Here is a 22761-nt window from a genome sequence, read left to right on the forward strand (position 1 = left end):
GATTAATATCAAAATTGTTCGAATCGCTTCCCTAGCCAAATTTATTGAGCATGATAAAAGCCGTTCAGCATCAGTAAAAGTTTCAAGATCAGCTCTATGTTGAGCAGAAATATTGTTCGAGAATGCAGGCCTCTTCCATTTCTATCAAAAATAGCACCGTGTGTCTACAGGTCTATTGAACTACATCACAGTCTGTACCTTTTAGGCCACACCAAACAAACACAAAATAGTACTTATATTAGACGCAGTATATGTACGTTCGTTCCATTCCGATTCTCATTCTCCGATAATCAAGACAAGAATGTATTATGAATAAACTGTTGTTTAGAGGGGAGGGGAGGGGGGGGTAGTGTAGCCTCATCTCATTCATCGTTCCCTATGTCCACCATGAACCAATTGTTTTTCTTGGTTTTCCACTTGCAAGAAATGAACACTTCGCTTCTAAAAAGAGCAGAAAAAGGTGGGGGAAAAACACAAAGCAGTTAACAAAAACTCCCTTTACACCTACAAGCCACTCCATAGTTACAAAAAAATGTGGAGAAACAAGCCATGCTTTATGCCCATGCTCATGCTTCGCCTTCGCCGCGGCGCAATGCCAGCAATGCCCGGACATCGGTGACATATTGCAGTGCCTCGAACGTAGGAATTAGGTGCAGCAGACCGTTATCCGTTGGATCGTTGATCCAGCCCTCGATCGGAACAGCATTATCTCAGAATAGAAGAGAGGCGTTAGTGGATGAGTGACGAAAAGCATGCGAATGTGATTGCAGATCCATACCTTCGTGGAAAATATAGCTCATCGGGCTGTTGTCCAAGATCATGACCTTGCTCAGGTCGGGCTCAACAGAGCTGAGGTCCTTGATATACGCACCCTGGCGGAACGTACAATGCTGTCGGTAATAGCGGGCCTGGAAGTACTTGCGCTCCTGCTCGAGCCAGTCGATCACGGGGTCGGCATATTCCTGGACACTGGCAGTGAAAATGACCAGTTTGTACCACTTGGAGACCTTGCGCAAGAACTCATCGCAATGCGGCCGCTTATGAACATAGTACAAAATAGGATGTTGAGGACCCAGAGTGGCCTGCGGCCCACCCGGTGTCAAGGCGGTGGTCATGGGCATGGATAGCTTGACCTCGACCATATGGCCACTAGACATACGGCCGCCTTTGGCGAGCGAGTGGATGAGCGTCTCGTCGAGATCCAAGACCAGCGTTTTCTGTGGGAGTCGGGCATTGCGCGGGGCAGCGGTATATGAAGGTAGCCGCGGGGGGAGGAGAGGTCGCGGCGGATCGGGGGAGGAATGCGGGTATTTGGTTATGCGATGAACAGAGGAAGAGGTGGGGGATTTCAAGCTATCGGCGCCCTGAACGCGAGTCACACCCTCAGGCATTGGATGACCAAGGTCCGTACTCTGAGTCCGGCGCTGCCTCTGTCGTTTGGAAACTTCCTCGTTATGTAGCTTAATACGGATCGACCGACGCGGAGTATTATCATCTGGGTTGGTATCGGGGAAAGGTTCAATGTCGACGCTCGGGGTCCTGCTGGAGTTTCTGCTATGTCGAGGTTTCGGGTTTGGAGTGCCTTTGATATTCCGTTTATCTGCATCTGATTCTGAGGTCGTCGATATGATGGAATCTCGTGATGTTTGCGGTTTCAACTTGCGGGTGGAGCCACTGCGTCGCCGACCTTCTACCCGAGGAGAGGCCCCTTTATCCGACCGGATCCTGGGGTCGGCAGAAGGGTGGCGCCAAATTTTCCTCACTGGAGCTAAAAGCGAATAGTGCCCGTCATCGTTTTGGAAGCATTGGGCTAAGTAGATGCCTGGTGCCGCTAGCGTAGATAAAATGAAGTGTATCGTTTCCGTGATCGCATCGAAGATTCGGTGGGTGAAAAGTCGCCAGGTACTTTTAGTTACCAGAGTTCCATCCTTTTGAATTCCGTGGAGTAAAGTCGATTTCTCGTCATATGAGTGGTGGTTATCTTCGTCGTCATCTCGGTCATCGGCTGATGCGACACCGTCGTAACTCTTGTCAAAAGCAACACTGGACCGGAAGTTGTCGCTACTGTAAGATCGATGCTTTGCGAAGTCGCCAGGCAAGGTCTCGCGCCTTTTCTCGCCCTGGGATTGTGATCGCGGCCGCGGTGAGCTGGAAGACTGGCCGATGACTCGCGAGGAAAGGATATTCAGCGAGTTCATCTTCCAACGAGGCCCACGGGGAGAAAGACAAGGAGATCTAATAAAAGGTGATCCGTGAGCGAAGTCGTCACCACATCAGGTAGGCCATGGGCCAAGATGAAGTTCGTCAAAGGTCGTTCGTGGGGTTCTCAAGGGGAAGGGAAGGATAGGAGAAGAGACATGGGCAAGGAGGAAGCTAGTGCAAGGTGAGCAAGGTGAGCGTTGGGACCAACCTCGATGCGCCAGTCACCCGAGCCTCGGAACTACTTCCGCGACGCCCAGTCCGATATCTACCGCGGAGGGGCGGAAATGCAGTAGAACCCAAAAGTAATCAAAGAAACAAAGGGTAGTAAGAAATTCGATGCTGGTCTAAAAGAAAGAAAGGAAAGGAAATGAGGAGGGAGACAAAGATGAGGAGAGGAAGAGAAGAGGAGAGGTTCGCAAGTGTGGGGAAGCGGACAAAGTCGAGCGGCAGAAAATCAACTTGACCTTCTTTTTGCTGTTGCCCACTTGGACTTGCTGCAATACTCTTTACACTACACTGGACAAGGTTGGGCAGATCTTAAAGACGATCAAGAGGAATAGTATGTTAATCTCAGTGCTCATGTCCATGTTCACTATATCCTTTATCCTATATCCCACCTCCCACTAACATCTTCTTCAGCTCCTCTACAACCATCCCACATGCCGTCCACCTCGTTGGCCCTGACACCAGGCCTGTCGTCTTTTCTCAAATCTCTCAAGTCCAATCCTATTGATACTTCAATCGAGAATCTCATCTCGTACGTCTTATGCTCGCCAATGTGCTTTGCGCTGTGCGATATGCGCTGTGCGCTATGCTATAATCCCCCCCCACTAATGACTCAACTCAACGCCAGACTCCTAAAACGCCGCCAAATCTGCCATTCACGAGCATCCGCTACCGCAACCGCCTACCTACTCCGCAGTGTGGTCTCGCTATGTCGGACATCCGAGTCATCTAAGCTCATCGAGCGAGTGCAGAGTGTGGGCCGCCGCCTCATGGCCGCGCAGCCGCGCGAGATGGTGGTGGGGAATATTGTGCGACGAGTCCTCGGTCTCATTCGCGACGAAGCAGAGGACGATCGCGAGGCCGAATTCGCTCTCAGTGAATCGGAGAGTCAGCCTCAAACCCCTCGGGCTTTCGATGGTGAGTGTGCAACAAATCCGAGATATTCGCATTCGCTGTAAACATACTCTTGAAGACTCAGCCCACTAACCCAACCCGAATAGATGCATCATTGCCCTTGGATCGCGATTCTCTCCCCTTAGGCGCAGAACGCTCCACTCGTCCTCCACTGACATCCATGTTCAGTCTTCTTTCTCACCCCGAACCAGAAGCCTCCCTGCCCAGCACACCTGGCTCCCAATCTCCGGGTGGACACAATAACTTCACAAAGGATCTCCGCGCCGAGGTGCTGGAGGGTATCAATGAGATCATCGACGAGCTCGGCCAAGTCGACGAGCAGATCTCAAACTACGCCCTCGAGCACATCCACTCCAACGAGATCATCCTAACCCACACATCCTCCACAACGGTGCAAAAATTCCTCCTCCGAGCCGCAACCAAGCGCAAGTTCACCGTCATCCACGCAGAGTCATACCCCAACAACCACGAGGTCACACACGCCACCGTCAGCGGTAACCGCCGCGACGACGACGAACTTCTGAGCTTCGAATCCTTCCAGAAACCCCTCATCGCCCACGGCATCACGGTCATCCTGATCCCAGACTCTGCCGTCTTCGCCCTGATGTCCCGAGTCAACAAGGTCATTCTGGGAACGCACTCCGTCCTCGCTAACGGCGGTCTCGTCGCGGCCGCCGGTACCCGTGTTATTGCGCGCGCTGCAAAGGTCCACCAAACCCCCGTCGTGGTGGTGAGCGGTGTCTACAAATTGAGTCCCGTGTATCCGTTCGACTTCGACTCTCTCATCGAATACGGTGATGCTAGTAAGGTTCTTCCCTACGAGGATGGCGATCTTGTCGAACAAATTGATGTTCAGAACCCGCTCTACGATTATGTTCCTGCGGAGTTGGTGGATCTTTACATTACCAATCTGTGCGTATCCCTTTACCCTTTACTGCTGTATAATTTTATCGCAAGCATTTCTAACTTCTTCGCAGCGGTGGCCATGCCCCATCATATCTCTACAGGATTGTCTCTGATCATTACCGGAAGGAGGATATCAGTTTCTGAGCGGTTATGAATAGTTACGTAGTATAGAGACAAAAAGTGACCAGGGTTAACGAAAGAATATGAGCTTCTTATGAGCTGCATTTTAAATTTGCATTTAAAAATTTCCACCATTTATACTTAGTCATAAATTAAATTTACTAGAGGTCAGTACTTGTATGCAAATAGTCGCCCTGGATCCCTAAAGTAAGAGCAGAAATCTACCGTTTTATGAGCTGGCAGCCTCGGAACCAATCATCCGCCCAAGGTATCAGTATAGGATATTTAACTAAATACTAAATAGTATTAATATGGAAATAATGTATTTCTATTAAAATCCTATGCTTATATCAACGGTATTTAAGGTATTATTGCCATCCTAGACAAGTTTGATTTTTGGCGGCGTGATGGGAGTCAACCCGCAATAAAAATATATATCAAATGGAAGGAACGTATAAGTCAAACCTTAAACTCGGACGAATTGATTCCTGATATTGATATTTCAATAAATCTACTAAATGATCCAAGTAAATAGGATAATCCATGGATGTGACAACAAGCTGTTTACTATGGGCACCTGGGCATGATGAAGTGGTAGAAAATTTAGATATCTAAAGGTTGACTTCGATCCGAAAAACCACTGCCAGTCTCCACAAATCATGAATTTCCCGAGGTCGCAATTGATCACTAACACTCAAGGAACCGTTGACAGAGTCAAAAATAAACAATAAATACTAGTACTATTAGTAGTACTAGTGGCAATACCCTTTAAACCCCTGGTATCTGATCACAAAGTACCCACTAGGCAAAAGAAGCAGTCACAGACTGGAGTCATCCGACACCTGTGGAGATGAATCTATGCGGGGATATCATGATCACCGCAATTACATCGCTACAAAGCACATCCCATGGGCAAGAGTATACAGATAAGACAGTATACACCCGGGGCGGACTTATCAAAACGCGGGGAGACATGAGAGTAACCCTACAGCCCTTAGAACAGAACCAGAAAAAATATTTGAAAGGTCGTAGCGCCAAATTTTTGGAATTGTATCGAAATCGTGGTTAATTCACATCAAACCAGCCAACACCAGACTGGAAAGCACCCGCCCCTAGAGGGGTAATTCCCAAAAAAAAAATTCTCATGAAATCCAGGCGCTAACATGGAACGGAAAACTTCCAGCCTGGCCCTCCACATCCACATCCACACACACAGACATAGACATAGACATCCTCGCCTGAGTTGTTTGCTTTGCTTTTAAAGTTTTGAGATGCGTTTGCGCAACTCCCTTAAGAGCGGGGCTTCTCCTTCTTCTCCTTCCACAGAGCGGCGAGACCGACACCGGAGACCTTGACGACCTTGAAACGGACACCGGGAATATCACCCTTGGCCTTGCCCTTGCGACCGAAACCGGCCAGGAGAACCTCGTCGTTCTCGTCGATGAAGTTCAGGCAACCGTCATTGGGGACTAAACAGAAAATGAAGATTAGCGATATGTGTCGGATGAATGAAGCGCATGTCGGATGTTGATTTGTCCGACATTGTATGCGAATCGTTTGTTGGAAGGATTGGAGAGAGAAAACCCACCGAAAGCAGCGACCTTCTTGCCGTTCTTGATCAGCTGGACCTTGACACACTTGCGAATGGCGGAGTTGGGCTGCTTGGCCTCAACACCGACCTTCTCAAGGACGATACCCTTGGCGTGGGAAGCACCACCGAAGGGGGGAGGACTTGTAGGCGGTTCCGAGGAGACGCTTCTTGAAGTTGAGGTCGGCCCACTTCTGCTCCTTGCGGTGCGCCTGGAGCTTGCGGGCGGCGTTAAGACCACGAGGTTGTCCCTTACCCATGTTGGCGGATGATTGAACGTCTGGAGGGAGAGTTCGTTAGTATATTCTGGAGCGCGTAATTCAAGTTGAATCGGTGTGGTGGTGGGGAGTGTTTCGATCGTGGTGCGAATGCGAGTTGGTGGTGCAGTGTTGCAGTGTGTATGTGGGTGGGTGGTTCGATGGTGGGAGATCTGGGAATTTTTGTGCGTGCAAGTCGATTCGAGATCGGGTTGGTTTTGACGGTGTCGAATATCGCCAGGAAACCGAAGAATGCAAACCAAACACGCACAATAGGAATTTCCAGAGGGGTATTCTCCCACCTTCGTGCAGGGATGGGCCGAATACGTACCGACTGAAAATGGGTGTTGTCGCTGAAGGGTTGTGGTCGACGAAGGGTTCGGATAGCACTTTGACCGGGGCGGACTCGCTTGCTTGGGACGCTTTTTCCAAATCCCGTGACTTGTGTGCGCTTTTGCCCTAAGCGAGTCACCTGATCACAGCAGCCCCCACTATACTGATTACGTCATCTGATAGCTCTTATCTTATCAGTCTTGGCATTTATCCTCAGTGACATACAATGGAGTTGTCCAAGTACATACATACACTTCAGTTTTATACAGTTGTTATGTACTAACTTCAACTCACCATGGACCTCTCTCGGAAACCAACCAACTCACAACGGTTACCACCACCGTCACTCTTCCAAGCCCCGCCCTCCCACAATGCATCCAACGTCTCACTCGCCGTTCCCCCAACCAACCAACCCCTCACAACACCACCAGGAAGTCAACCACCACCTCTAAATCGCACCCGAAGCCCCGGCGACAACCGCAGCCTTCTCTCCCCATTCATCGCGCGTCGACCATCTAAAAATGACGTCGACGGATCCGACGCCATCTGGCAAGAAATGCAAAGTGCTCTCTCCGAAGTCGAACTAAGCGCCGTAACCAGCGAACATGTATTCGGAGAAAAGCACGCCGAGGCCTTAGAAGACCTTCGCACCAAACAACTAAATCTCGCGCAAGCGTGGGCCCGCAGTGAAGCAGACGACGAAGTGGTGGGCTCGAGTCGCAACACCGCAGACGGTGAGAGTGCGCAACGCCGGGGTTCTGCAGAAGCAACAGCAACGGCAACAAAAGATACCACCGGAGCCACAGCTAGTGAATCCGCCCCTGTCAGAGATCGTGTCTCACACCGCACGCTTGACGAGGAGACGGAAAAAGATATAATTCTAGCGCGAAAGCGCCGTGATGCGAATGATCGGTACTTTGATCGTGTGAATCAGGGTGTTTTGGACGTCGTTGCGAAGCTTGAGGAGGTTTCGCAGGCTATGCGGACGGTTGAGCGGGAGAGTAGGGATATCTGGAGTGATTCGGAGAGTGTGACTACTGCGCCGCCGTCAACCAATGCTGGGTCATAGTTGATCTGAAGATGATCCCGTTTGATTAATGCCCGTTACGACTTGCGCCGGACGCCCTTTACACTCTTGAAGTCAGGCAGTAGCTATCGCTACCGGTCTTTCCGTGGCCGCACTAATAAATGTACTGTACATACTTATATTATCAAGAGACATACATCGTCAGTTATGCAACCAAAATAATAATACAACGCAACGCAAAACGCCAGGGTATCCAAACTCCACTGCTCCAAGCACGAACAAAACAAAGCCCATAATACTAATATACATCGTGAAGAGTTGAGTTGAGTTGAGAAATCAAAAGGTTAGCCCAGAGTCGTGAGTAGTCATCTACTACTCTTTCTTCACCAGACTCATAACCCCCCTCCACCCTTCAGCAGTAGCATCCCTCACATCCTCCCACCTCGTCTCATGCGCCTTCCTAGCCAACTTCTCAACCTCGGTGTTCCACCGATGCTTGAGAACTTCCTTGATTGTAATCGGACCTTCCCTTGGTGGAAATCGATCTTCCAGTGTGCGGGGGATATCTTCAGGAAGGTTTCGACGATCATAGGCACCGGTCGATCTCGCGAGCCAATTTATTTGCTCAACTTGGTCGCGAATGACGCGCCGTTGTTCGAGGCGGTTGGTGCGGTGGATGGTGACTGTTATGTAGAGGGCGGAAGTTGTGAGGGCGAATCCGCTAATCTATTGCGCAAGAGCAAGAAATAATGATTAGTTTTTATTCGAGAATGAGGTTAAAGTAAGTCTGGACGTACAAAGCCCGTGAAGAAGCCCATGGTAGTCGTGGGTGAGTGCCAGTGGTGGTCGGGGTTGGCTGGTGATGGGGATAGACAAAAGTTCGCGCGTGGAAGAAATAAGGAGACTAGTAGGTCTGAATATCTCCTGCTGGCAGAAATCCTGGTCAAAGAAAGACCTTAATGTCCCAATGGCAAATGGCAAATGTCGAGAAAGTCTGGCGGGTGAGGCGGGCAAAGGCGGTGGCAGCTCTCCGATTGGCCGAAGTCAACTCGAATCTTTTAGGCCTTCGCGTTTCCGACGACTTGCGATCTTCTGCTTTTTATTGTCTGGGGAATTGACCGCCACCACACTCCGTCAGGACATTCTCGAACTATTGTCCCGAATCACTTGACATACCCTCTCTTCGCCTTCTCTCCCTCCCTACACAATGGCCGGCGGCGGAGGAAAATACCGGCACCTGGGCCGCAAGTCTTCACATCGTCAGGCCCTGCTGCGCAACCTGGTGACCTCGCTCTTCGAAAACGAATCCATCACAACGACATGGCACAAGGCGAAGGAGGCCCAGCGATTGGCTGACAAACTGATCACCCTGGGAAAGAAGAACTCGGAGGCCTCTCGGCGACGGGCTCTGGAGATTTTCTATGTACGTGCCACCGAATCCCGGGAGTGCAAGCATTCAAGCGGATATTTCTCTGGGTTGAATTGTATTTCATTGCATTGGATTGCCAGAAATGAAACCTCTCAGCAGTGATATCCCAAGTGCCTTGCTCTCAAGATAACCACACCACAACCCCCTGGGGTAAAACGAAACTCTCATGCTAACCTTCCAACCCAGAAACCACACCAAATCATCCCCAAGCTCTTCGGACCCCTCCGTGAACGCTACGCCGACCGACCAGGCGGCTACACCCGCGTCCTCCGCATCGAACCAAAGCAAAAATGGGAATACTACTCAGTAGCCCAGGGCGACAAGGGCGCCATACCCGAACGCAAACCCTCAGACCAAGCGCCCTCGGCAATTCTCGAACTCGTCGACGGACCCAAGGACATGCGTTTCGCCATGACAGCGCGAACAGTCCTCCGTCAGCGCGAGGGCTATTCCGGCCAATTGAATAACATCACTAAGCTCAATGTGGAGAAAGTGACTCGGTTCCGGAAGGGTGGTGCTGAGGCGCTTGAGGAGGCTATTCGGAAATTGCAGGTGGGCGATAAGAAAGGTGCTGCTAAGATTGTTAAGGAGCAGGAGGAGTTGGCTGAGAGTGAGGATTTGGCGGCGGCTGAGGAGGCGGTTAGGTCTGAGAAGGAGGCTGCTGAGTTGGCGAAGAAGGTTGAGAACTTGAAGGTTTAGACTAGGCCCAGCTCTCCCTGGGGTCTCTTACCTTGCCTTGTCTTGCCTTGCATTGAATGTCGCCGTCGCCTCGCCCTCGCATGTATTCTTTCTCCGGTGCCGTGGAGGGTTGGGGGAGTTGTTGACTATTGTCCTGCTCCCCCCTTTTGATATCTTTTCTTTTTACCTGTTTTTATAGGAGTTTCGCTTTGGCATTTTGTTCTGTTGCGTCTGCGCTCATGTGACATAGCCCGTGTACAGTATAAACTTGAAGTATTTGATACCTTTCATCTAACTTGATACCGTTGTAAAATATACTATAACATGATCAATTTGAAGTTCTTGGGTGGGCACCTTGAATAAAACTGACACCATCCGATGCCGTTACTGATCAGCCGAGAATAGTCTCTCAGGATATATGAGTACCTAGTAAGGTACTACCTAGTCACGGCGGTACTAGTATTCGCCAAAGGGTTTGCAGTGGGCGTCTTTACTAGTAGATATGCTGCTGATAATGTGGGAATACACGCAATATCAGCAGCATAACTAAAGATGCCTCTGCAAACCCTTTGAACTCAAATTCGAGAACAGTTTTCCCATGCTGTTCCAAGATTGTGAGACCCCTAGACGAAATTTTGTGTTCAGCCATATATATCAGCATATAGAGCAGTGTGGAACTCGGGGGGTCATTGATCCCGGCCCGATCTTTGCCTGCCAGACACTACATCACTAGATTTCGGCACGAAGTATCACGAAGTGGGCTGGAAGTACTGAGCATTGGAGGTGAGCTTGTGTCTAGGAATAAAAATCGTACTAATAGTATCATGGCCGTGTCTGGTGTTGGAAAAGTATGCTCGGGTGTCTGTCAGCATATATTCTGGTTCCAGTCGATGAATATGTCTTCGTTCCCAAAACCTCAAGTTAACTGCAATTGCAAGAATGCCGAAGCCATTTCCAAGGTTATTGATCACAGGCCATATAAACGAAGACAAGCATACTTATCGTCAGTAACAGAGGCCGACAACTTGAAGGCCTAGCGGAATACGTTTGAGGTGAGATCAGAACGAAGGAGATGAGATGAGATGATCCAAGCAAAAAAGTGAGAACAGCCTCACGCAATATCTAGTACAGTCTCAAATAAAACGACAAATGACGTGCAAAAGGCGTACAAACGAATAACCAACGCGATGAAAACAATAAATCAACGCAATGCATGCATGCGATGGAAGCAAGCAGTGCATGCATACAGTGTGGCCTGAGGGCCTCAATAATCGTAAACCCAACGGACAACCTCACCCAAGGATGTACTTCCATTGAAATCCGACAGTTCAAGTACGACCGACTGCAGTGGAGAACTATGTCTCCGTGGATATATAAACTTGCCCTACAAGGGTAAAAGAAGAGAAGTAATCGAACTCACATTATATCAAGCCTTCAGAAGACGTAGATCATTTATTTAGCCAGCCGACAGTGAACCCTCATACCGCTTCAGTATAAATCTTAGAGATTAGATTCACCCGAAACCTCTAAAGATCCGGACCAATTTATTACAACACGTCCTTGGAGCAGCCGAGAAAACATCAAACACGACAAAGGAGCAACGAGGCTCATACTACTAGTACAGATAAATATTCGGGCGTCTGAATCGCAATGCATTGTCCTAACTGTACAAGCTACCGCTACCGAGCTGACATGCATAAAATCTAGACTAGACTAGACTAGACTAGACTAGACTACCTTTACTACCGTCCGAAAGCCAAAGCCTGTATCACACACGCACACCGACACGATGCATATAACAACTTAAGAGCCACACACACAGAGGGAGGGAAAGAAAAAGAAAGAAAGAAACCATATAAGATTGATGTCTTAATTCATTTTTGGGGCGCCGGCTCCACTAGAAACAACCAGAGGCCCATTTATACCGCCAGGTACAGGAATTCCATTGCTCTGGTACGAAGATGGACCTGGGCCTGGGCCTGTTCGACCGCCGAGGTCAAATTCGGAGGGGACTTCGGATGGGGGTGGTTTGGGAGGGAGATGTGAGGGGGTGCCCCATTTCGCGATGGAATCCCGGGAGCTTACGCTTGCGGTGCGAATTGTGTTGACGGATGAGTGATCTTGGCCTTGGCCTTGACCTTGACCTTGACCTCGGGCTTGCATCATATCTGAGTATCCATTCCATTGCGGCTGAGCGGGCAGATTTCCTTGCATATTGCCATATGGCATTGGCTGCTGTGCTCCCCTGCTTGCATTTGCATGTCGGGGTAGTGGTGCCCCGCCCGGAATGAATGCTCGGGTTTGGGGGTTGAAATGGGATTGGGATCGCTCATATGCTCCTGGCATCCCAGGTCTACCGGCTTGGTTTTGCATGGCATTATTGAGATGCTGGCCAGGGAACTGGGCGTAAGGATTGGCAGCCATGTTGGGCGTCATGGATTGTTGTTGCTGGGGGTAGTTGGGCCAATGCACAGGTGGTTGGTTCCGCTGGAGCGGGGATTGTTGAACACTGCCAGGGTAGGGAGTGGAGTTCCAATTGGGAGATTGTTGGTACTGTTGAGATTGGGGCATGGCGTAAGTGTTCATTGTCGGCGAAGGCTTGTTTGAGGACTGTTGGCCCATCATGTTGGATGGGCTCATCGACGCGTATCCAGAAGAATAGGGCTGCTGCTGCGGCATGTTACCTCCTTGCCACGGGCCATTAGAGCCCAGTTGCGGAGACACAGCCATCGGGTACTGGGACTGGGACATGTTGTTGATACCCATTTGCCCTGGGTGCATCGCGTTGTTCTGACCTGCAGCCACATAGCCACTGGGGGGTGGTTGTACACCTGGCCCAACCAGGTAGGGAACCGGGTTGGCGGAATACCCATCACCCATGTTACCATTGTATGACATCGAGCCATTCGTGTACTGGGCTCCTGGGTAGTAGGCATTGAACTGGGAACGGGCTTCAAAGCCGTCATCATTCGGATTTCGCTGTCTATGGCTCTTTTTGCGTCCTGTCGTAGAACTCGATCTCGACATATTGGGGTTTGAGTCGCCAGTGTCTGACTTGGCACTTTCTGGAAAATCGCGGAAGATTCTTTCGCGCACTTCGTGGTATTTGGCTTCGCGTTCCTCTCTAGTAAGTGCCAGTCGGTCCTTAGCTGGAGTAGCACCGGAAGAAGAACCTGCACGATCGCCGTCAAAGCCACTGTCCCCGTTTCGGAGGTAGCCTTGGATGGGGCAGACGAGCTCGCCCCAACACTGCCTTCACCCGAGGCGCGCTCCAGGTCCGCTCGGCGCATGATCTTCATGGCAGGGACGACTGGGGGTGGGGTGGTATTACTGGAGGCGTATATCTCAGATAAAGGTGTGGGTCTGGAGGAAGTCAGCACTATATACCGCTGACTATGCCAAACTCATGTCAAAAAAACTCACAGTCTGCAGTAGGGAGTTCGATGAAGTCGAACAGACGTCACATTGTTATCCACAAAGTGTGTCAAATGGTAATAATCTCCAAGTTTATGTGCAAGAAGGCGACCAAATGCATTTGAGGGGGGCAGTTCCAAAGATTGTTCCCTGAGTGTGAGGTTAGCTTCAATCCGATGGAAGTCCTTCAGATGGGGTCCAATATTTGCTGAAGGATGCTTACTCGGAGTCTTTGATGAAACTGCGGATCTTCTCCTCGAGCTGAAGAATTAATAGTCGGTCCTTCGGGGACTTCATGGCTTCCACAAGCTTTTCATCGGGTTCTTTTGGAAGACCATGCAGGCTGGAGCCATCTGAATTACTTCCAGAACTGGCGGGGACAATGAAATTGTTTGAAACAGAGTCTGAGGGAATAGCTTCCACACCCCTTTGACCACCATCAATGAAAAGAGGCCCCGGGACTGGGAGAATACCACGAGGACGCAATGCACTCCCTTCGCGGAACTGATCTCGAAATCCTCGCCCTCCAGCCTCGGACCCTGTAGTAGAGTTTGGAGCGCCAGATGCGGGGCCCGAGAAAGATTCCTCATCATCAATAGCTTGTACACTGGCACTATCATCGGGTCGAACTGAATCCTTCTCATCCATAGCGAATGTTGTAACAGAGGCTAGGCTCTTTGAGTCGAAGTTCGTCATCTTCGTCGATGAATTTGAAAGATGGGTGCGGTCATCATCAAAGGAGTTTTCTCGTTTGAAGATGCCATTTTCTTGGTTATCCAACGATAAACCAGAACCAATTTGGTCTTTCCGCAGAGTGATGTCGATATCCTGGACCGCTCGGCTAAGGCCGTCAATGCAAGGGTCACTCAGGGTACTCGCTTGCTTCATGGTATGTGGAAGGTGGGGTTGGGGCAAAGGCACACCAGCATGGTGATTTTCTAGACCGACGGAGTCGATTGCAGGCTGAGAATGGATGCTGTCGTCGTAAGCCGGGGACGACTGAGATTCGAGGGATACGGGCATCGCAGAAATCTGACAAAGACGGATATAGATTAGCCTTCCACTCCATAACCATAGGTAGAGCTTGTGCAAAGAACATACGTTTGCAAAGGAGAAATGGGCGTTTTCTCCTGATGTAGTGTTTGGTGCCATATCAACGCAGACCTGGCGGGATGTCACAAGTTCTTGAAAGGATTCCACGAAGGCAATGGAAAGTGAGACCGAGACGCCGTATACTTCAGTAAATGGCAGATTTCACACAAACAGAAATGGGCGATTGAATGGTAATGAAGTCACTGGTGTATCCCGCTTCACACAAGCTCAAAAAGAAAGACATATCTCTGGTAAAGGGCCTTCGCCATGAGGGAAAGCTGTAAGAAGAGTATCATTAGAATCGGTAGTAGTGATGTGTTGTATGGCTCCAGGACTGTAGAATTGACATAGGCATAGTCGAAAGGATAGAACTGGGAGAAACAAGCGGGCCTTACATATCAAAGCTGGCTCATAGTCTGGGCGATAGACCTTGGATTGAGATGGGGTTGGGTGTCCGACTGGGGCTGGGAGAGGGGAGAGAATAATCGTACAGCACACCACACGAAAATCCGATGAAGATGACACTCGCAGCCGGAGACAACCAGGCGCAAATGGAGATCCTGAAGAGAAGGAGCGTTGGAAGTTTGGATTTCTTATTCTTCAAACGCCCGAAGGTTCGTGGGCCATTTTGCCGCGCCTGCCCGCCTTTACCGCGCGCCTGACAATTTCCCAGCGGAACAGCCGCGGGGCGAATGGAATTAGTTAGCCTTCATCTCTCACTGTTGTCATCGCTGGTATACGATCTATTCTGCCGACGCGAGAGATCAGATTGATTGTTCGATTTGGGATTTGTTTGCCCGCCGATCGCGACTGGAACCACCCGCTATGAACCGTTATCGAAATGCGCCGGGCATGCGAGGCCCCAGTAAAGCCTCGCCGACGACGCAATGCCAGAAATGCCTACAACGAGATATGTGACCCCGACCCCCCTCGCCTCGGATTGCTGATGTACTGACATTATTTGCACGGCACTACAGTTATGAATGCAAAGGAACTGCCCAAGACCGCCCATATAAGCCTCGACCTTCGCGCACTCAGCAATTGCTTAACCCCAAGCTGATGCCGAAGCTTTCAACGGAAAACCCCAATACTTTGCTTGAATCGTATGTCTTCAATTTAGCTGAAATCATGGTCACAGATCCGTCAATCGCAAAACTAACCCAGAACAGCAACGGCGTAGCGGATGGCATCCTGGCAAAGCGGGATGAGGAGCGCGGTCGAAAGAGAGATCTCGATGGACAAGGTGGCTCTGGACAGTCGCCCAAGCGAGCAAGATCGCTTTCTACACACTCGGTTGACTCGATTTCAACCGTATCAACCAACCGCTCTGCTTCACGCTCACCTGCTCCTCGAAGCTCACGCGGTGGAGGCGACAAAGGAAACTCAGCGTCCCCAGCCGCATCTAAGTCTCGGAAGAGAAGATACAGTGATTCGGCAGACAGCTATTCCGCTTCTTCTTACTCATCAGGCGCAAGGCACCGATCCAGGTCCAGAGAGTGGACTGAGGACCGGAACATTCGCCGACGACGCCGGGAAAGCAGTCCGGAGCAGCGTGGAAGAAAGCGTGACTCGGAGGGTCAAGATTCTCGACGAGAAAGGCGCAGCCGAAGCGCGGAAAGTCCTCGGCCAGCGAGGGAACGCCGTTCAATGACGCCCGAGGCCAAGCAGGACCGATCCGGTCAACGTTCCTACCGAGATCGAGAAAACCCGCCCACCCAAACACAGCGAGGACAACCCAGACAGGAACCTCGAGGGCGGCCGGGCCCCCCTCGTCAACGCAGCATGAGTCCATACAGCAAGCGTCTGGCATTAACTCAGTCCATGAATGTTGGACGGTAAGATATGGGTTGAAGTACAAAAATGGGAGTTTTAAGGCTGGTTATTTGGGAAGGTCTTTCATACGGCGCATCACTTTCATTCTTGGTGAGCACATAATGCCTGTTTCATGGTTCACCAATCCAATTAGTTGGAACAATTGTATTACTATAGCATATTCATACATCCCAATGTGCAAGCCTTTTTCAACGCCACTTTTCATGTTTGCAGAATGGCCTGGGTCCTATCAGACATGTCAAATAAAAAATAAAAAGATATAGATCCCGGATGGACATGGCTTAGAACACAAAAATAATAAGAAATCATAAGAGCGGAAGATTCAACCAGTGCCTATCGTCCTGCAATATCGGGTATCACTTCAAATCGTATCCTCATCCTTATCCTCCTCCTGTTCACGTAGATGAATTCCTTCAACAAGAGCTTCACCCTCAATCCCCACTTCCTCCCCTTGATCGCCACCATTGGAGCCCGCGCCTCGTTCCTTCGCCGCACGCTGGGCACCTTCTATCCGTTGTCGAACCAGCTTGGCAATCGCATTTTCGGTCCTCACATCGAGAATCTTAAGCTTCTCATCGAGATCTCGGCGCAGATCCCAGTTGGGTTTCTTCGGTTGTAACTTGAACAAGTCGATGGGTTGATCGGCCAAATCGTCCTTTTGTGCTTGTTGTTTTACAGCCTCTTCAATCTCAGCTGCTTGCGTTTCGACAGTGACTTTGCCTTCTTGAGGACCTTCTTCGAAACCAAGCTTGGGGCCACGAGTCTCGGCGTCGTAGTTGCGACCAGAGAGGTATTTAGTCGTCATTTCCGAGGCTCCGGAATCCTCGATATTCGTATCGCCATCAGCATCGGCGTCTGGCAATGTGTCGTCGGTCTCGGGTTGCTTGCGCTTTAATGCTGCGAGCTTCGCTAGGCGGGCTTTGCGATCGTTGGACGCCGCATCTAGGGATGCGTGGCTGGATGACATGATTGCGACAAGCTGGATGAGGAGATAGAAGATATTGAGAAGTGAAATCGGCCTTGAATGATCCCCAGAGTCCTCCGCGCCAGGCAAGAAAAAAAAAGTAGTTCAAGTTGGTGAGGAGCAAAAGAGCGGGCGATAACGATGGGGCGGCGGCGCACTGCAAAATCGGCCTCCGCTCTGCTCTCCGCTTGCCGGCTCCGTTCTTTCTTTTTCGAACTTGAACTTCAACCTTGGATTCATCTGCGCATACTCCTCATGCGCGTGACAACAGGCTCCTGAATGTTACTGTGTGCGCAAAGGCTCGCCCGGTCACGGGCTCATGGGCTACTGGCGCCGCGCTTGAGCGGTAGTCCTGGCTGCTTGCACCGGGGCTCGCAGACATCTCGCATAGCTAACATAGTCCATGCCTCAACATCTGCGCCATTGAACCAAAACTCCAGCTTGGAATTCCAGAAACTAGCGACCGATCAGTCACAATCGAACAACTATTCCCCTTCGCACGCGATTACAGTACTCACTGGGGATGGAGAAGTACAGAATCTCGGGGAGGCAGAGGCAACCAACACGACAACCGATCAACATGATCCTGACACCCACAACCCAAGCAGCGCTTCAAGAGGCCCCCGTAGGCCGGGCGCCTGGTCGATATCCAAAAAAGCCACCCGAAAGATCCTCCATTCACAAGGCGTCTCGTCCAAACTCGCCCACTCTGTCACGCGCCGTCTCAATGCTCAAATCCGACTCCGACATAAACCATTGAGTAGTAGAGAATTGTACCTTGCGACTGTCATTCAAGGCAATTCACTCTACTCGCGGGAACTGGGACTCAAGCAATGGAGAGCTGCCTATAAGGAAATTTACCTGGCCAATCGATATGAACGTGAGATTCAGAATAAAAGTGTACTACCAGCATTGAGAGATGCCGGAAAGGAAATACTCGAGAAGATCCACACAGACTGCGATGGTAGCTTTCGAGAAACTTGGAACGCGATGCACCGGACCGAAAAAGCATCACATTGGCAGCGCTTGGCTATCTGGTTATTGCAGCATGAACCTGAGAGGCTTCCGGATTTCCTGATTGTCACGACCGAATGCAAGGAAAAACCAAACTTCACCATGGTCTATGACTGTCTTCGTTACTTGGATAACTTTCACTATGATACCTGGTTGAAGGACTGGCAAAGTGGCAGCCATAATTACCAGTCTCTGGTTGAGACATGTTTGGACCCGCGGGATTGGCCCCTTGTCTCTGTGACCCAGAAAGCCCCTCGACTTTATATTCGAAGAGCCAGCCATGATGGAGTTTTGTCAGCCCTTCGGATTGTCAAGGAAAGATCCATTCGTATAAGTGCAGAAACGGCATTGTGCTTTATGTGGCGATTTACAGAACTCGCGGACGTGGAGCGGGCACTTCACGCTTTGGAATTCATTCCACAAAAGCAAGACGACGGCTTGACGATAGACTCAGATGAAGTTATGCGACATTGTTGCAAGCTTTTGACACTGGACACGGTACATGATGGCTCAGCTGGGCGCAATTTCAATATTCTTCCACGACTGTTGAAGATGGGTGTTCGGCCAGACCGTGATATGATGAACGTCGTCCTATCCAATGCGTTCAAGACTGGTGATCCCCAGCTTGGTAATGATATTCTGCAATTCATGAAGAGCCACGATCATACCTTCGACGCGTACACATATACCACACTCATGAAGGATGCAGTCTCGCGCGGAGATCGAGCCAAAGTTGACTCCCTGATCCACGATATCGCTTCAAAGGATGAACTCCGTGAGAATCCTTACCTTGCGAGCAAGATCTTCCATTCCCATTACATTTTCACAACCAAGTACATGGACGCCGATGCCGACCCTTCACGCGTTTTCTATGCGATGCTTGACCTGTACAACCAACTCCACGACATTACACCACTCAAAGAGCTTCTTATTATTCCGCCTCACTATACACCTCGCGAAGGGTCTAACCTCCCCCCCTTCCCCCATCGCGCTTTATATCATGATTGCGACATTTTTCCGCTGCCAGAACCGCTTCTCTAATGTGCAACGCATTTATGGCCAGTTCCGTCAGCTTGTGGCGCAGGGACACCCATTGATCTCCCCTTTGGCAAAGACCGATCACACCTATAATGAATTTCTAATCGCGCTTCGAAGCAATCCGCGTGGACTCAGACTGTGTATCCAACTCGTGGAAGACATGTTGCATAGTTCGTCTGCGAAACAGGAGAACAAGACCCCCTACCATGTCAAGCCCTCCATGCGCACTTGGACTATACTTCTTAGTGCCTTCATCTTCAACCGACAGCCTCGCGCGGCGGACAAGATCAAGGAAATGATGGCCAAGCACAATGTCAAATACAACGACGTGACCTGGAATGTCATCATCAATGGTTACGCCAATGCGCAGAATATTCCACAGACAGCTGCCTCAATCAAGGCCATGGAACAGCAAGGCTTCTCCATTGATCCCTATACCATGAAAAGTCTACGCTATCTGCGCGATCCGGAGCGCCTTTGGGTTGCGATTGATGAGTTGGACGAAGCTGCCCCTGCCCATGCCCAGGACACTCAGCCAGCAAAAATTGAGACCACCCCAGAACATGAACCTAAACCTGAGCTCTCCAGTGAGGAGCGACTTGAGAAAGAGCTTGACGAGGGTCTTGGAAAATTGGGCGGCAAGATGAAGCCCAAGCTGTGATATTCGATGCCCCATCTCTTCTTCACCTTCACCTTCACCTTCACCTTTTTGTTTATATTATAGATTATTGCATATTAGGACCCCGCGGGTTGGGTTCGGAGCAAACGTTGGTGTTTCGATTTGTGTAAAATTTACTCAATCTCCTGTACTATACATTGAATCATGAATTTTCCCATGCGCTTAATAGCCATCGCTTTGTAGTGAACCAATCCATAACACCATCGCAGCTTCCTCTGAGCAATATGTCGTTCTTTCCCTCCCAGTTGTTTCGTAATGACTTATCGTCCGTGAGGTAACCTCAAGGTAAACTTGAAGGTGAAGGTGTTTAACCACCGAAGAAGATAGAGCACTGCATCAACATTCAAATTAGCATCCTTCTTCCTTCCATGCTCTCTCCCTCTCTCCCTCTCTCTTCCTCGATCTCCGATTTGAGGGAACTTACCGCCATCAAGAAGCAGCATATGCTGACATATGGACTCAGCCGTTCTCCTACACGAGCGCATTTCCAGAATATCCCGAACAGTCTATCCTCATCAGCTTGGTCTCTTTATCATCCACCACCACCACCTTCATCTCGAACGCGATTGAGGGGCCCTACCCATTCTGATTCCGGTCCATGATACCGGGCATGATCGAGTGCGCATAGGTACTCGTACAGATGATCAAGAGGATCACCAGAAGAAGTGATTGGAAGTTGAAGAGAGCCGTCTAGGTAAGTTCCCAAATTGTTAGTGCTGATGTCGTCACAACAGTACACAGTATGCTGAGATGCCTCCAGTGCGCGCACAGCTACAGCAGTAGCTACAGTAGCCTGGAAGGCGCTTCTCACACACAATCCCGAGAACAGGAAGAACACAAAAACTCACCATCTTGAAGGACCACCGCACCCACAGGCTGGATTTTCCAAGAAAGAAAGGCCGAAGAACAAGGGCATCAAGCAGTCCAAGCAGTCCAGCTGTCCGCAATCCCGCAATTCTGCCCACCATGTCCGCCCACAGCACAGACCAACAACTGTCCGGCCCTTCGCGTCCGCCGACGCCATCGATATCATTATCACTATCATTATCTCCATCTCCATCGCCATCACTTTCCCAGGCTTCACTTGATTCTTCATCCTTCGTCCCACCTCCACTCGAAGAACTAGACCCCGTTACCGCCCGACAGAGATATAACCAGTACTTACGAGACAATCCGCAAGGCGCATCTCTGATCAGAGCAGGCTATCAACCCGCCTTCGAGCCACCACCACTGCCAGCTCCACCTCCAACCGTACCAGAACCAAGAAAACGAAGCCACAAGAAACAAACCTCCAACATGGCGGAGCCCCGTGCCCGTGTCGCAAGACACAAGGGGCAAATGAACTTCTCTTCAGAGCGTATGTCCATCAAAGCTCCCAACCGCAATTCCTACCTTCAATTCTCCGCAACTATATCAAAAAACCTCAAGAAACCGATTACGAACCATTCTCTCTAACATACCCCACCACATCTAGTCCGCCTCCTCCTCCTCGCTTACGGAGACCCAGCACCCCACCACTCCTACCCACAAGAACCCCTCCCAGAAACAATCCGAGTCCTAGACGAAATAGTCACAGACTTCATCCTAGAACTCTGCCACGGCGCAGCCCAAGTCGCACACCACGCCCGACGACAAAAGATCAAAGTCGACGACTTCCGCTTCGCACTGCGCCGAGACCCGAATAAGCTCGGCCGTGTACAGGAATTGCTACGCATGGAGCGCGAGCTTAAAGAGGCGCGTAAAGCATTCGATCAGAATGATGATCAGGTTGCCAAGGATGCGGGGAAGAAAGGTGCACCTGCGGCAACGGATGATGGTGATGCTGCTGCTGGTGGAGGTGGAGGAGGAGATACAGCTCCCCCGCCTTCTACTACTGGTACTGCCACTGGTGGTGGGAAGAAGAGTAAGGGCAAGGGGAAGAGGGCTGCGAGAAGGGAGTCTGATGCTACTGAGGACTCGTCGGTGCCTATGCCGAAGAAGAGGAAGACTATTGGTTGATTGAAAAGCATCTCTCTCCACCGGCACCGATTCTCATCCTTTTTCTTTCTTTCTTTTTTTTTTTTGCGGGAACTTCATTATTGGCGTTTGAGAGGTTTTTATCATGATTGCTTTCACGCACATAATAACATTATACCTGGCATGGGACTTCTGGCACTCCTGGCGTTCGGGATGGGATATGACATACTAGTACTTTGCGGATCATGGGTTTCTTACAAATTTCAGATATCGAACTTTTTACAAGGAATTGATCCTTATGCTCTCCGGGACTTTCTTTTATTACGTATAATAGAGACCGATATCCCTTTCCCACAGAGACAGGTATTTGGCATACTTGTAAAGGTTGTCCGGAAGGGGTGGGGGGGGGGTTCTTGAACACAAACTTAGGGTGAAACTACCATAATGTCTGAAAGCCTCCATAATTCCCCGATAAACGAACTTGATAAACTAACTTGAACTAGAATACTTCTTCATCTTAACCCAACACCCATCAGCACTCGACACAACCAAAGTCAACAGCTGCCTCTCAAGCCCAACAGGCATATCAAACTCTTTCCCCTCAACCATCTCAATACTCTCATACATCTGCAAAAGCCTTACAACGGTATACGCCGCTTCAAGCAAAGCAAATTCCTGTCCCAGACAAACTCTCGGACCGCCGTTAAATGGCAAATAGCCATATCCGATATTCTTCAGCGCGCCATTCTCCCAACGCTCGGGACGGAACTCCTCAGCGTCGGGTCCGTATAAATCTTTACGGCGATGCATAATGTAAACACAGTAGCCTACTGCTTCACCTTTTCGGATGAGGACTGGTGCTGTGCCGTCTGGGCCGCCGCCCGTTGGTAGGGTGGTTGGATTGAGACTGACCGGTGAACTGTGAAGACAGCACCGCCTCGAGATTTCGAGGCTCTATTGTATTGACTCCTCGGGCAAACAGAAGTTGCTGCTCGAATGTCGTGCCTGACTCGTTACAGACTTGGACGAACAGTCAAAGGATCTGTTTCCTCGCATCGCGGCGGAACGCTCTGATCAACAGATCAAGGCCC

General features: G+C 50.1%; 12 protein-coding genes across 12 annotated transcripts; 6 read left to right on the forward strand and 6 right to left on the reverse strand.

Moving 5' to 3' along the window:
• Positions 1-566: 566 nt before the first annotated feature.
• nemA (Nem1-Spo7 phosphatase catalytic subunit NEM1) lies at positions 567-2198 on the reverse strand (the record flags this gene model as incomplete). Its single annotated transcript, XM_056638890.1, has 2 exons — positions 567-709; positions 779-2198. The coding sequence occupies 2 exons, from the start codon at positions 2196-2198 to the stop codon at positions 567-569; spliced, it is 1563 nt and encodes a 520-aa protein (XP_056480879.1).
• Positions 2199-2861: 663 nt separating this feature from the next.
• Positions 2862-4392, forward strand: N7509_014254 (translation initiation factor eIF2B subunit beta; the record flags this gene model as incomplete). The annotated part of the gene is made up of 4 exons (XM_056638891.1): positions 2862-2959; positions 3056-3345; positions 3429-4254; positions 4320-4392. The coding sequence occupies 4 exons, from the start codon at positions 2862-2864 to the stop codon at positions 4390-4392; spliced, it is 1287 nt and encodes a 428-aa protein (XP_056480880.1).
• Positions 4393-5641: 1249 nt separating this feature from the next.
• On the reverse strand, positions 5642-6236 carry rps23 (40S ribosomal uS12 domain-containing protein; the record flags this gene model as incomplete). Its single annotated transcript, XM_056638892.1, has 2 exons — positions 5642-5837; positions 5957-6236. Coding segments are annotated over 2 exons (459 nt in total), but the record flags the coding sequence as incomplete, so codon positions are not given.
• Positions 6237-6841: 605 nt separating this feature from the next.
• Positions 6842-7615, forward strand: N7509_014256 (DUF5315 domain-containing protein; the record flags this gene model as incomplete). The annotated part of the gene is made up of 1 exon (XM_056638893.1): positions 6842-7615. One exon carries the CDS (start codon positions 6842-6844, stop codon positions 7613-7615), a length of 774 nt encoding a protein of 257 aa, XP_056480882.1.
• Positions 7616-7945: 330 nt separating this feature from the next.
• Positions 7946-8391, reverse strand: N7509_014257 (MICOS complex subunit Mic12 family protein; the record flags this gene model as incomplete). The annotated part of the gene is made up of 2 exons (XM_056638894.1): positions 7946-8299; positions 8371-8391. The coding sequence occupies 2 exons, from the start codon at positions 8389-8391 to the stop codon at positions 7946-7948; spliced, it is 375 nt and encodes a 124-aa protein (XP_056480883.1).
• Positions 8392-8780: 389 nt separating this feature from the next.
• N7509_014258 (mitochondrial 54S ribosomal protein bL17m) lies at positions 8781-9701 on the forward strand (the record flags this gene model as incomplete). Its single annotated transcript, XM_056638895.1, has 2 exons — positions 8781-8996; positions 9189-9701. 2 exons carry the CDS (start codon positions 8781-8783, stop codon positions 9699-9701), a joined length of 729 nt encoding a protein of 242 aa, XP_056480884.1.
• A 1848-nt stretch (positions 9702-11549) lies between these two features.
• Positions 11550-14117, reverse strand: N7509_014259 (putative R3H domain protein; the record flags this gene model as incomplete). Its single annotated transcript, XM_056638896.1, has 4 exons — positions 11550-12898; positions 12940-13043; positions 13104-13244; positions 13318-14117. The coding sequence occupies 4 exons, from the start codon at positions 14115-14117 to the stop codon at positions 11550-11552; spliced, it is 2394 nt and encodes a 797-aa protein (XP_056480885.1).
• Positions 14118-15011: 894 nt separating this feature from the next.
• N7509_014260 (zinc finger CCHC-type containing 10) lies at positions 15012-16025 on the forward strand (the record flags this gene model as incomplete). Its single annotated transcript, XM_056638897.1, has 3 exons — positions 15012-15100; positions 15164-15289; positions 15356-16025. The coding sequence occupies 3 exons, from the start codon at positions 15012-15014 to the stop codon at positions 16023-16025; spliced, it is 885 nt and encodes a 294-aa protein (XP_056480886.1).
• Positions 16026-16380: 355 nt separating this feature from the next.
• N7509_014261 (CCDC12/cwf18 family protein) lies at positions 16381-16986 on the reverse strand (the record flags this gene model as incomplete). The annotated part of the gene is made up of 1 exon (XM_056638898.1): positions 16381-16986. The coding sequence occupies one exon, from the start codon at positions 16984-16986 to the stop codon at positions 16381-16383; it is 606 nt and encodes a 201-aa protein (XP_056480887.1).
• Positions 16987-17262: 276 nt separating this feature from the next.
• On the forward strand, positions 17263-19696 carry N7509_014262 (pentatricopeptide repeat protein; the record flags this gene model as incomplete). Its single annotated transcript, XM_056638899.1, has 2 exons — positions 17263-18959; positions 19153-19696. 2 exons carry the CDS (start codon positions 17263-17265, stop codon positions 19694-19696), a joined length of 2241 nt encoding a protein of 746 aa, XP_056480888.1.
• A 1314-nt stretch (positions 19697-21010) lies between these two features.
• On the forward strand, positions 21011-21712 carry N7509_014263 (putative transcription initiation factor TFIID subunit 13; the record flags this gene model as incomplete). The annotated part of the gene is made up of 2 exons (XM_056638900.1): positions 21011-21071; positions 21189-21712. The coding sequence occupies 2 exons, from the start codon at positions 21011-21013 to the stop codon at positions 21710-21712; spliced, it is 585 nt and encodes a 194-aa protein (XP_056480889.1).
• Positions 21713-22159: 447 nt separating this feature from the next.
• N7509_014264 (n-alkane-inducible cytochrome P450) lies at positions 22160-22726 on the reverse strand (the record flags this gene model as incomplete). Its single annotated transcript, XM_056638901.1, has 2 exons — positions 22160-22589; positions 22638-22726. The coding sequence occupies 2 exons, from the start codon at positions 22724-22726 to the stop codon at positions 22160-22162; spliced, it is 519 nt and encodes a 172-aa protein (XP_056480890.1).
• Positions 22727-22761: the final 35 nt, after the last annotated feature.

Source organism: Penicillium cosmopolitanum, assembly GCF_028827165.1.
Source record: "Penicillium cosmopolitanum strain IBT 29677 chromosome Unknown utg000013l:1.0-859999.0:1.0-860633.0, whole genome shotgun sequence".
NCBI lineage: Eukaryota > Fungi > Ascomycota > Eurotiomycetes > Eurotiales > Aspergillaceae > Penicillium > Penicillium cosmopolitanum.